Source organism: Elgaria multicarinata, chromosome 16 (genome assembly GCF_023053635.1).
Source record: "Elgaria multicarinata webbii isolate HBS135686 ecotype San Diego chromosome 16, rElgMul1.1.pri, whole genome shotgun sequence".
NCBI classification, from domain to species: Eukaryota; Metazoa; Chordata; class Lepidosauria; order Squamata; family Anguidae; genus Elgaria; species Elgaria multicarinata.
The window spans coordinates 2132107-2144049 of NC_086186.1; the positions used below are offsets into that span (position 1 = coordinate 2132107).

General features: G+C 46.8%; 1 protein-coding gene across 1 annotated transcript in view; it reads right to left on the minus strand.

Moving 5' to 3' along the window:
- Positions 1-11943, minus strand: part of SCAPER (S-phase cyclin A associated protein in the ER) — a 156715-nt gene that overhangs the window by 103046 nt on the left and 41726 nt on the right. Inside the window, exons 13-20 of the mRNA XM_063142209.1 lie at positions 11685-11802; positions 11388-11499; positions 10279-10419; positions 7455-7610; positions 6643-6785; positions 3840-3921; positions 2068-2220; positions 1319-1426 (exon numbers count right to left, since the gene is read on the minus strand). Coding sequence (XP_062998279.1) covers positions 1319-1426; positions 2068-2220; positions 3840-3921; positions 6643-6785; positions 7455-7610; positions 10279-10419; positions 11388-11499; positions 11685-11802 — 1013 coding nt within the window. The remainder of the gene's footprint in view (positions 1-1318; positions 1427-2067; positions 2221-3839; positions 3922-6642; positions 6786-7454; positions 7611-10278; positions 10420-11387; positions 11500-11684; positions 11803-11943) is intronic.

Genomic DNA, 11943 nt, shown 5'->3' on the forward strand with positions numbered 1-11943 from the left:
TTCACCTACGGGTACCTTCACTGATTAAAAATAAAACGGGAACCGGTCTGACAAGTACAACAGAGCTTACTCAAGCACTCATTATTTACTCCTGTATTCTGAAGTTTTACCCTACATATACTAGTTATAAATGTGTGATTTCTAGCCGGATGTAAATTTTGCCCGGTGCTGAACACGTTGAATAAAAATTAACCTAGCGTATGTCTTAGCTAGGTCGATCTTAGAATCTCTCACAATACTTTGCTGAGCAAAATAGGGTGACTTCAATAAACTAAGCAAGTAGCAGAGAATATTGCAGTGAATGAAATCATATGATTTGCAAAAGGCACTAAGCTCCAGTGAAAGTTAAACACCCCTTGCTCCAGAATCTGCCTTCTACAAGACCACCTCCAGCCAATTTTGAGGGATTCCCTCCCCCCGCCCCCCAGCTTACCACATTTAGTAAGTATCTCCTGACTCTCTGTATAGCATCTGCTGGGGGCTGGAGGGATGTCAGGATCATTCCCGGTCCTCCTGGTGTGTACCCCAAATCGGATCTGGGAGCATGAAGAAGTAGACGAGCCAAGACAGAAAGTGTGTGTGTGTGTGTGGGGGGAATTCTCCAAGACCCTCCAGGTGTCGAGGAGGATTTTTCCCAGGAGCTTATCAGACAGGAGGCCCAGGCTCAGAGATCCTCCTTCCTGCCCCTGGGAACTCAGCCTGTGTTGGAGGGAACATCAGAATGGTCAGATCCCTGAGTCCACCGCAGGGTCAAGCGAGAGGAGGTGGGAGGTGATCTGCCTTGTTAGCCACTCACCAGAAGTTAGAACTTGAAGACCCGCCCTGAAGGAAGGGTTCGGTAAAAGCCTGTCAGGCACTGTGGCGTAACTGTTGATTCAGTTGATAGGCAACCGCCTTGCTTTGTTAGGCTAATTAAGTTTAGCGGCTGGGTCCTAGCATTCAACACTTCCTTTCAGGTGTGAAAAGATGTCTATTTATGAATAAAGCTTTGTGGATTGCACGGCAGACCTCTTTATTGTCTCACATCTCGGCGGGAGGCCTTGGAATCCTGATGAGGGGCTGCCATGGGGGAAGTGGGGACAGTCACTTCTGCCAGTGCAGCTTAACTCTGGGTCCAAACACACACACACACCCTACACACACCTCTATTCTACAAGGCATCCATTGCTGTTGATGTAGTTTTGACCAAAAATTATCTTCATTGGTTATTTAGTATGATTGTTCACTCTTTCTCCCAAAACATTTCTATTTAGATGGCATATTAAAGCTGGAAATGGGGGTGGTGGTGGTGGTGGTGTTAAAAAGAAAGACCACCTACCACTTCTTCATCTGAAAGCTCCCGTCCTTGGATGCTGCTGTTTTCTCTCACTGCTTGTTGATGCTTTTTCCCTTTAATATGACTGAAGAGAAAGACCTCTGAGGAAATCTGAAAAAGGGTAACATTTTTTTTCCTGAACAAAAGTACAACGCAATCTAACGTTCTATGTGGTACTTAATCACGAGCTAAGACAAAATAAGTCACAGCCAGCTGCAAAATATGGTGATTAGGAAGACTACTGTTTGCATCACCTACTACACTGGACAAAACTAATTTCTACCAACAGATGTAGTACAGTCTTGCATTTAACAATGCACCTGTTTGCCATAAGTGACCAAGAATAACATGCAGGTGAGTAATTGGGCTGGTGGGTGAGAGATGGGGGTTGCTCTATCCTTCTTGCATCAGCCTGCTTGGTTTCTGTGCTAGCTGTAGAGGAAAGCTCCTTCTCCACATCACAGAAACCAGCAGGCTGGTAGAGAGACCACTCTCTCTCTTCCACCAGTCCAACCTCTCCTGCCCATTTGCCGTTGGCTCCCTTCCCACCACCACAGCCACTGAGAGCTTCTCTGAAATGGAATTCAGGCCCTGAACTGAAAGAAGTCCGGGCCCTTCCTGTATCAGGTGAAGATGCTGCACAGTTGCCGCAGTTGACCGCTGCGTCGGATGGTGTTACTTGGAGCATCTTTATCTTCCTAACAAATCACGCTGTAGCAAACACATTCCCCAAACAATCTCGGTCATCTTACCAAGACGCTGCACAACGAACACTGCTTTTTCCGCTCGTAAGGTGTGAGTTTCGGGGCGTAGTCCGTGTTCGCATGCCTCCCGCTGCTCAACTCAGCCGCTTTCTCTTTCCTTTGCTCGATTTGCTCCATGTGTCTCCGAATGCTCTCGTCATGCTGAGCACAAAGCAGCAAATAGTTACACAAAAATCAATGTTATTTAGAGCATTTAAAAAGGGTGCCCACAGTGCTGACGTGAGATCAACGCGGAGCAGCGGTACTCCTAGCAGCAGCAAAATTAGTCTTAGAAAATCCTAAGAACTAACTAAATAATTCTGGGCCATGGAAAATGTGACCTTTCTCAGCGACGCATGCATTTCCCGACATAAATAAATGGCAGAGCATAATTTCTTTTTGGATTATTTGGGGCCTCATTATTTCTATCCTTCCCCACTTCGAGATCCTTTCCAGCTCTTCCCAGGACTCCCATGTTCAGGGCTGGGCTTTGTGCGACATCCCCCACTTCTCTCCCCATATCGCATTATTGATTAATAGGACTCATCATCATCATTCTTATTTACAGTCAACAGACCAATATAAAACAAGAAGATACAGAGTTATATAAAGCAGTACAAAGTGGGGATAAGGAAGTAAGGGGGAGTAATACAAAACCACTAAAGATACTAGATTGTTATTCTATGGTTTTTGGGAAGGGAACAGGATCGGGTTATCAAGGCCTCGCATAATGAAAAGGGGAGGAATGTATAGATGATGAAATTGCTAATCTGTGGATTTAAACACAATCAGACATCCATAAGAGATCTGGTGCGGATGGCCACATTCAAGAATTTGGCCACCTGCTCGGTAGCAGATTTGCTGGAGCCCTGGAGTAGACTAATCAGAAGTGACTCAGAGGAGCGTCCCGGGAAACGCTGCGTGACAGGACAGATTAGGTCTTTCCTTGCCTGTTGGTAAAAATTGCAATGGAAGAGAACATGTAGAATGAATTCCACCTCGATATTGTTACATGGGAAGCATCTATTTTTGGATGGAATTTTCTTATATCTGCCCTCCAACAGCTTGGAGGGGAGGACGTTGAATCTTGCTAGGGAGAATGCCTTCCTGTATTTGGGAATGGTTAACCATCCCAGGTATGGCATTCCATCTTTGCAAGAAGGGACGGAGAGACCCAGTGATTGGGGGGGAGCATGGTCCCCAAGCAGTTCCCCGGAGCTCCTGATGGTCTATGTCCAGTAGTCTCTGTTTGGTGATCTGTTTAGCGCTGTCCAAGTCCAGAGATAGCAGGAAGGAGGGGGATAGCCCTATTGAGGTTAATTTTTGCACCACTGGCTTAGACCAACGAGATTCAGCGGGTTCTAACAAGACCTTGGAAATCCATATGGTGCTCTCCCAATTGCTTTTAGGATGGACAACTTGGTGTTGGACTGTATTGCAGCGACGCCTATGACTCACAAGCACGGGGGAGGAGGCCAAAAGCCTGGCGTGCCAACCATGGGAAATGAACTTCTCATGATTCATTGAGCAGTGGGCTCAAGGAAGACCTTTTGGATCTAGCAGTAAAGGAAGACTAACTTTTAAGATGAAAGAGAAGACAGAGACGTTCCACCAAATATGGAAAACTTGACAGGGGTGCTAAGTGCCTGACATGTTCCGCAGGCGCCTTTTTCCCCAACATGCAACTGCCTCCTCCTTGAAGTAAGCTGACGGACAGTTGCTAAATAAATAATCCCGAAGAGAGCTAGCTGTAGAAACGGCAACGTATTTTCAGACGATACCTTCAACTGGATCTTTTTCTGCAGTTCTTCCATGGCCTCCTGTTGAGCGGCTGTCAGGGCGGCGAGCCTCTCTTCTCGGTCTCTGTGCAAGAAGAGTGTAACGCTTTTTAAAAACCAGGGCAATTGGGAAGAATCCATCCGTACCCATTCTAAGCACTTGCAAAAACAGGCTGCAGCTTGCAGGCAGCTGAGCACACAGAAAGCAGCAGGCGAGCATCAGCAAGGGGAAGCCGGTGATGTTCGGCAAAGGCCGATACAGGCCACCCTCACCCTTGGGGTTACGGCTGCTAGCTGTCCTAAGTTGTAAGGGCCATTGAAAGGCACAATGCTATGCATGTTAAGACAGGAAAAAGACCTACAACTCCCAGCATTCCCCAGCCAGGTGTAGGCCTTTTTTCTGTCTCAATATGCATAGGATTGCATCCTAAAGCAGGAACGGGCAGACGGCACACTGATAGGCTCTACATCACTTTTTATTAGAACACCAAGGTCCCAACAGCCCCAGCCAGGTGCAAAAGACAGACCCTCCCACTTAAACCACAGAGCACCTCAGGGCACAGCCCGCGTCTGGGAATTTATTTTTAGCTCATAGCCCCTTCACACCGGATTCCCCTAAGCTCGCTTTATTTCAGCAACTTAATTATGGTGGGAAAAGTCGCTTGGAAGTTGTGAAACAACGGGAAGCGAGGCATCCTGGCTGATCTGCTGCAAAATATCCAGAGATCTGCCAGTTGATCCCAGTCCACCTTCTGCCCATCCCTGGCTTAAAGGGCAGTGTCCAACGGGGACGCTGCGCAAACCCAACCTGTGTTCGTGGAGCTCCGCGGGATCTCTCTTTTGCGCAAGCAGTCCCCCGTTACGCTTGTGTAACCGGGTGGCGAGCAATTGCGCAAACCCGCAATAACGTTCTGTAGCCTGTTATACAAACGGAGCCTGCAATCAGTTGCACAACCGCTTGAGGAAGCATAACTTTAGCTGGATTCCCCTCTTGCACCTGGCGCCGAACTGGGATTCCGCTTGTGCAACGTCACTTGCGCCGGTGGAAGGACACCGTTGGATGCTGCCAAAGTGCCCAAGGCCTCTTAAGGCCCCCCGAGATCAGAAAAGGGGGTGCTTGCCCCCTCCCAGGCCAGAGTGCCCCCTGCCCGTTGCAGAGAAACCAGCTGTGACCAATGAATAATCCCGGCTGTGGAGAGCCGGCAGCCCACCCCCCAGGGGCCCGAAACTGACTCCACAAGTGAGGAAGGCATGAGGAAGGCGTGTGCGTTTCATCACTTGGGGATTCAGCTCAATGACAACACCCTAATCAGCACTTTAAACTGATACAATGCCTTTCAAGGTTTGGCTTTTTTGTTCCCGTTCTTATAACCACACCACTGATTTTAAGAAATAGATAAGAAGATTAACAACTTTGGAGAGCACCCTCCTCCTCCTCGGCAATTATACAGTACCTACACTGATGCTAAACGTTTCATGATTTGCATTGACAGTGTTGTCTAAACAGCACGAGCAGGATTTCTCCAGTATTCTGGGCGACAGTCCTTTTGGAAATTTAAAGTGTCCAGGAACAGTATTTAAACACTTCCTGACGATCCAATCGATGGCCCATGTGGGCAGAGGGAATCCAAGCTGGCAGGTTGACAGACGCGAAGCCTTTCACAACAGGGCCTTAATAGCCAGGATGGATGTGTGAAATCTCCCCCATTATTTCTGCCCCACCAAAAAGGGGGACAGAGGGTATGGGGGGGCTTTTCTCCGTAGAAGTGGCTGTGTAATTTTTGCAAAGGTTGGATTTTTTCCAGATGATTTGTTTCCATCCTAGCGTAAGAGTGCATAGTTCCTGTTTGAAGCACTGAGTGGCTTCCAAGCGAACGTCAACTGGGCTGCTCCCCCCGCCAACAGGACGGACACCATGGCAAAGGGGAGACCAACCTGGCCCAATACTTCAGCCAGGGAAGCAGCAGCTGCAGAGACCTTGTTTTGCCCTTCCCAGCCAGAAAGAACACCCAGAAGAACTGTGAAACTAAGATCTGATTTCAAGCCCGAGTTTTGCTTTTTTCCTCCTCCCTCTCAGTCTCTTTTCCTTTTGTGTCGTAAGCCTGAAGACAGGGACTATGTCTTTATAAATCCAAATAATCCTCTCTCTGAGCTTTTTCTGGCTGAACAGCATGGTAAAAATGCTGTACATAAACAATAGTAAAAAAATAGTAATTTCTTTACCTTTTTTCCCACCTGAACTATCACACAACTGTTTCACCTTGTCTGCAACGGGCTAAATAACGCAACATGCGCCACTCACAGCTTTCAAAAACCCAACTGACATCCACTGTGGTTAATAGTGGTGGAAGAATTTACCACCGCTAAGATCAGAGAGGTTTAGGGTGAGGAAACCTCCATGGGAGGAGGAGGAGGAGGAAGAAGAGAGCCCATGAGTCCACCATTATTCACAATTAAGAGACTGAGGGCACTGCATCTGCACCAAACCTCAGGAAAACCAAACCCCAACTTGTGTCCCCCAAAGCCTCCCTGATTGATCTGGGGAAAGCTGGGGGGGGGGGGAATCACACAACCGTATGATGCTCACGCTGCTGTAACGCAACGGTCGAACAGAACGACAAACTGAATGACAAAGCAATTCGTCAATGCCAAAAGGGCGCGTCATCCAGCGATGATACTGATGTCACAATGTTCATCGGGGCCACGCTGATGAAGGTGAATTTAGCAGTTGCCTAAAGCGTAACGCCCAGAGCGCCTGTCCTTCGCGCTGAACCCTAGATGTGCCGAAGAGGTTGGAGGTCGCTACCTGGCCCTTTCCCGGGCGGCGTCCTCCCGGGCACGCTCCTTCTCCTGCCGCTGCTGCTCGATCCGCGCTTCTTGCTCTTTCCTTTTCATGAGCAGCTCTTCCACCCGGGCCTGGCGCTCCGCTTCCAAAGCTCTCTTACGTTCCTGGAGAACAAACACATGCTTTTAAAAAAGAAAACACTCCAGAAGCTAACACGAAATGCTTTCAACGGGTCACAGTTTCAGTGGAGAGACCTGGGGATAGGCACGGCAGCCTGGCCCCACTAGAACACCTCCATGCAACCTAACCCTGCACATCGATGCTCGGAAGCAAGTCCCACTGTGGCCCAAGGGCCTTCGTCCCAAATGCACGCGCACGGAAGATGCTCACGCGGGGCACTGGGACGGCTTTTTAAGCATGCCGGAGTTCAGAAAGCACTCTAGGAATTTAGCCCAAGAGCCTTTAAGAAAGGGGAATGTGATCTCAGCACATTTGGGCCACATTCAAACTTCATGGCCAGACAGAAGAGCTTTGAAGCCTCCTGTGCGTGCCTGGAGAAGAGCGCAGAGTACTTCTGTGCTTCGCTTTCTACTCTGCGGGTAAAAAAAGCTTCGAACATTGATGAATCCTACGGGGCATTTTATTACCCTGAAACAGCTCTCCTGAAGCTGCCACCACTGCAAAGATTTAAGAACCAAACATTACATTGGTTGCAAGTAACATACCTGGAAAGTGAATTAAACTGCTAAGAACAATTTTGTACAGTAAAAGAGGGGGAAAGGAGTACAAGAAACGCTGCAGAACATCGCTGCGCTTGCAAAGTCCGGCGTTACCTGGACCGCTTCGTCACGGGCCTGCTTTTCCTCCTGCCTCCGCTGGCGCTCCTCCTGCAGTTCGTTGAGCCTCTGTTCATACTCTTTCAGTTTGGACAAAACATCGTGGCGCTTATTCTGGGCCTCCAAAGTATTTATAAAGGCAATTTCATTGACCTGCAATTAAACCAAAGTTTGGATATGAGCCGTGTGGAAGAAGTTTTTTAAAAAATTGGCATAGAGCATAGAGAGAGAGAGAGAGAGCACACCACAAAATTCAGGACAATTATGTATTAATAAGAAGCCAAACAATTGGCTAGTTCATTCCAGCTCAAGCCTCCACCAACTCCTCTTTCTTCATGTTCACATTTTTCAATCAATAGACAATGCTGCAGCCTCCCTAGAGGGCTGCCTGCCTCCACCCCCCACTGCATCCCCCTGCCTTTCCAGTCTGCAACTCTTCTGTCTTGGACGTTTGAGGTTTTAGTCCTAGAGAGACAACTTTGCATCTGTTCATAGAAGCTGGATTGCAAATATTTCATTGGCTTTATTCACAAAGCAGTTAGAATGTTCATGAACGTTCTGTATCCATCCATCACATTCAGCCAATTCGTGTGAGAAACTTCACCGCCCCGATGCAGACAGTATCACCTACTGGCAAAGAGGTCTTGACAAAATTCCACCAACACTAAGATGTTTTGTAGTCTACACAACCCATTTGCAAGGGGCACATCAAAACAATCCCATACAGGCTAGTGCTATGGGGGTGGGCAAAGGAATACAATAAATGCTGCAAAAAAGCAACAAAACCCCACCACTTTTCAGATCTAACATTAACATCAGTGTTGCAAAGGAAGTTGTTTCCGTGCAAAGATTTTCCATACTGCTGACTAATTTCTCTCACTCAGAATTCCAGAAGCCCCAACTGATGAATCAGCAGCCCCTGGTGATATTTTTAAGTCTGGGAACAGGCCTGGTGCATAAACTGGGAAAGCCTCCAACTCTTGGAACAGTCGAAGAGAATGATGGGGTTATGTGACTCTAATTTGGCCAGACACAACAAAAGCTTAATTAAATTACTTACAAGGCATTCTGAGCGGCTCTACAAATTTCAGAAAGGCAGCAAGTTATCTGAGCTGAAGAGGAAGGGCAGCTCATGCTTGAGGGCGTTGGGTGTTTGTGACTGGAGCCTCAAGACAAGAGACCTGCTGGGTCCTCAGCAGATGCGTTAGCAACGTTCTCCGGCTCCCACGTGTGGTGATGCCAGGCTCTTTTGTGCAAAGGGATCTGTTTTTGTGCAAAGCACCCTTTCCCTGTAGTTTCCCCTCACCAAAGTTCCCCCTCCTGAGCTGAGGGCCAGAGAAATAAAGGCCCATGCTGCATGCCCAACCTCTGAAACGGCGGTCTCCCTGGGTGGGTTTTATATACTGGGGTGGTGGGTGCTGAGTTACACCTATGCTTTGTAGCTGCGAAGCACACAGGGTGCATCCTTAGCTTCTAGAGCAGCAGCACCCAACCTTGGGCTCCCAGATGTGACTGGCCAATAACTTCTGTAAACCCTGGCCATTGGGCATGGTCTCTGAGAACGGTGGGAACATCTGGAAACCAAAAGTTGGGAGCCAGTGCTCTAGAGACTCTGGGGAAAGAGTTCAACCCAGAGGGAGCTCCGGTTTCAGGTGGTCCTTGGGGCTGCCCCTAGGACGGCGGGGGACGAAGGAACGAACAATGGCTGCTCCCTCTTTTGTTAAAATGTAAAACTGTCCTTCAAAAGAAACCATGCAAACCATATCATAAAAAGGGGAGAGGAGTAACCCTTCATGTAACAGGAACTGCAAAGTGTTTTATAAAAAGGGGAGCATGAACATTATGGGAACTAAAAAAAACATTAGACAACCTTTTGTAGCACTATTACATCTATTTTTCTATAGTTGTAGCAATTTCATCCCCCCACCCCCCAAATCTACAGAAATACTAAATGGGCAAATAAAAGACAGATTTTCTGCTTTGTTTACTGAGTGGAACCCATTTGCAGAATGGATTTTGCAGCTCAGTGAGCTGCCAGCAATGGGGATTTAAGAGACAAAAGAGGCAGCAGCAGAAGTCGTGGCCCTTCTACCTCTACTTCACATCAACCGGTACTTCCTGACCCAATTAATCTCGATTCAAGGGAGAAGAGACCTTTCGCAGCTGAACGCAACATTTTAACACATCTGTTTAGTTGGGAATTGTGTTACGTTAATTACTTAATTGGATTCCAGAAGTCACATGGGTTTAACGAAACAACGACAAGGGTAAACGAAATCAGAGAGCCGTTCTAAACGGAGCAACAGAAGCAGCCATTCTAACAGGGGGACGAAGCCAACTGCGCCGTGCTTAGGAGCTTCAATAACGACGATCCCGGCCCTCTTCAAAGATCACACACACAGCTCTCCACCTGAGAACCCAACGTTTCCTGTTGAACTGGTGGTCAGCCCGGACAACGAAACAAAATCACACACACATCACCACTGCTTCGTCACAGTAGTGAAAATCAAATTTATGGGATCCCTACACACACAGCTGTCAACCTGACACGAGGCAGCATCCATTCCCCCCCACCCCCACAAAAAAAAAAACAGCTCTGAATTTAACTGCCAACCAAGCAAATACTGGAAACATTGATTTTCAGGAGCCGAGAAACTGAATTCAGTTCTCATATTTCACAGCCCATGCACTCACTCACTCGGACCAAAGTGGTGCTACATTTATAACCATCTTCGAAGAAATCTAAATTCAGGGGAGAATGACGTTCGCTAGCGCAAGTCCTGTTGCAACGAACAGGAGCTGCTCGTCCAGGTGGGCCCACCTTCGCCTCTTCCTCTTGGGCTTTTTTCACAATCGCTTGCAACTGCACCTCACGCTTGAATTCAGCGTGGAGCAATTTCTCCTCCATCATCCTCCGTCTCTGGTCCAGCAATTCTTCCTTCCATTTCCGTACATCTTTTTCCTACAGAAATTAGGCAAATGATCAATAAAAGGCACACAAACCAACCAACCAACCAAACCCAGGCAACACATTCCTTGATATCTGTCATTCTCCAGGTTTTTTAAAACAATATTAAAAGCAACATCCATACAATATAGTGTTAAATGCTCAGACATCTTTTTCTGCCACTTTCCTGCCACCCCCCCCCCCCCAAATAAGTACAGCCACTTAAATGCTCTTTAAAAAGTGCTGCTTGGCGCAATCTTAGAGCAATGGCAGCCTAGCTCTAAATTGAAGAGTGAAGATCTTGTGAAGCCTTTCAGTCAAGTGGAGCATTTATGGCACCTGCCATGAGGAAAATGGACTGAGAGAGATGTCATAAATCTCATCATATTTCATGAGTTGGCAATCATTCCAAGTTTAATGCGTGTCAACCGTTTTTAAGGTCTAATGTAATGTGATACACAACATGACAAAAGCTCTCACTTTACTTAATGTAAGCGAATCAAGTGAACCTTGAAACCTCAGGTAATATTTACTGGTATCTTGCTCTTGTTCGAAGAAGGATTTGCATAAGACAGACAGAGATCAGCAAAATATAATTTTAAAGAATGTCATTGCTAAAATATCTGGGTAATTTACAGTCTAGATGTCTTCTTAAAGAGGCTTGGAAGAGCAGAAACATGAGTGCATCTTCAGGGGTGGGTGGGGCTATTTTTAAAGAGAACAAATGCCCTACAGTGGGTCAGTTAAGACAATCTCTAAACCTGCCCTCCCCAAATGGTCATACTGGCTGACAATGATGGGAGTTGTAGTCTAACACCTCTGGAGGAACTCAGTTTGGGTTGCTATGGATGCCCCTTTGCTTTTGGAAAACGTTCTTCTGAATGTACATTGACAAATACACAAATGACAGGAATGTTTTACCCTAATGTGTAAATGTAATTCATATTTTGGAGGATTAAAAAACTAAATTATAGGAAACTTACACGTTCCATTAATTTCTGGAGTTTTAGCGTTTTCTCCTCACGCAACTTCTCTCTCAGCTGTTGAGCCTTCATCTGTTTTTCTTCAAGCTTCTTTTTAGATTCTGCAATTGTCCTTTTGAAATAAATATTGATAAAACTGAGAACCAAAGCAAAAGGTATGTGGCTCTCTGTAATCTACTGTACTCCTTTAAAAGTAACACCAGTTTTAAACCAGTGGAAATAAATCTCTGATGTACAGAGGATGCTGATTCTATTGCAATTGCTTTAATCAAACATTTATAAAAATGGAAGACCGACCTCTTGCGTGAGGGCGAAGAGAGTTTCTCATGCATGTGTATTCCATGGCCCGGTGGGCGGGCTGGTTCTTCTTCCACTATGTCGCCCCAAGAGTTGTTTTGACGCCATGATTCACGAGCTACACAGAAGAAACAATTTCTGAAGCAAAAGCTAACATTGAAACCATGTGGCTGGAACTATTTGCATGACGTACAAAACCTGGGTGATGATGACCACTCCCTCATTTGAGGAAGGAAGGAAGGAAGGAAGGAAGGTTCTC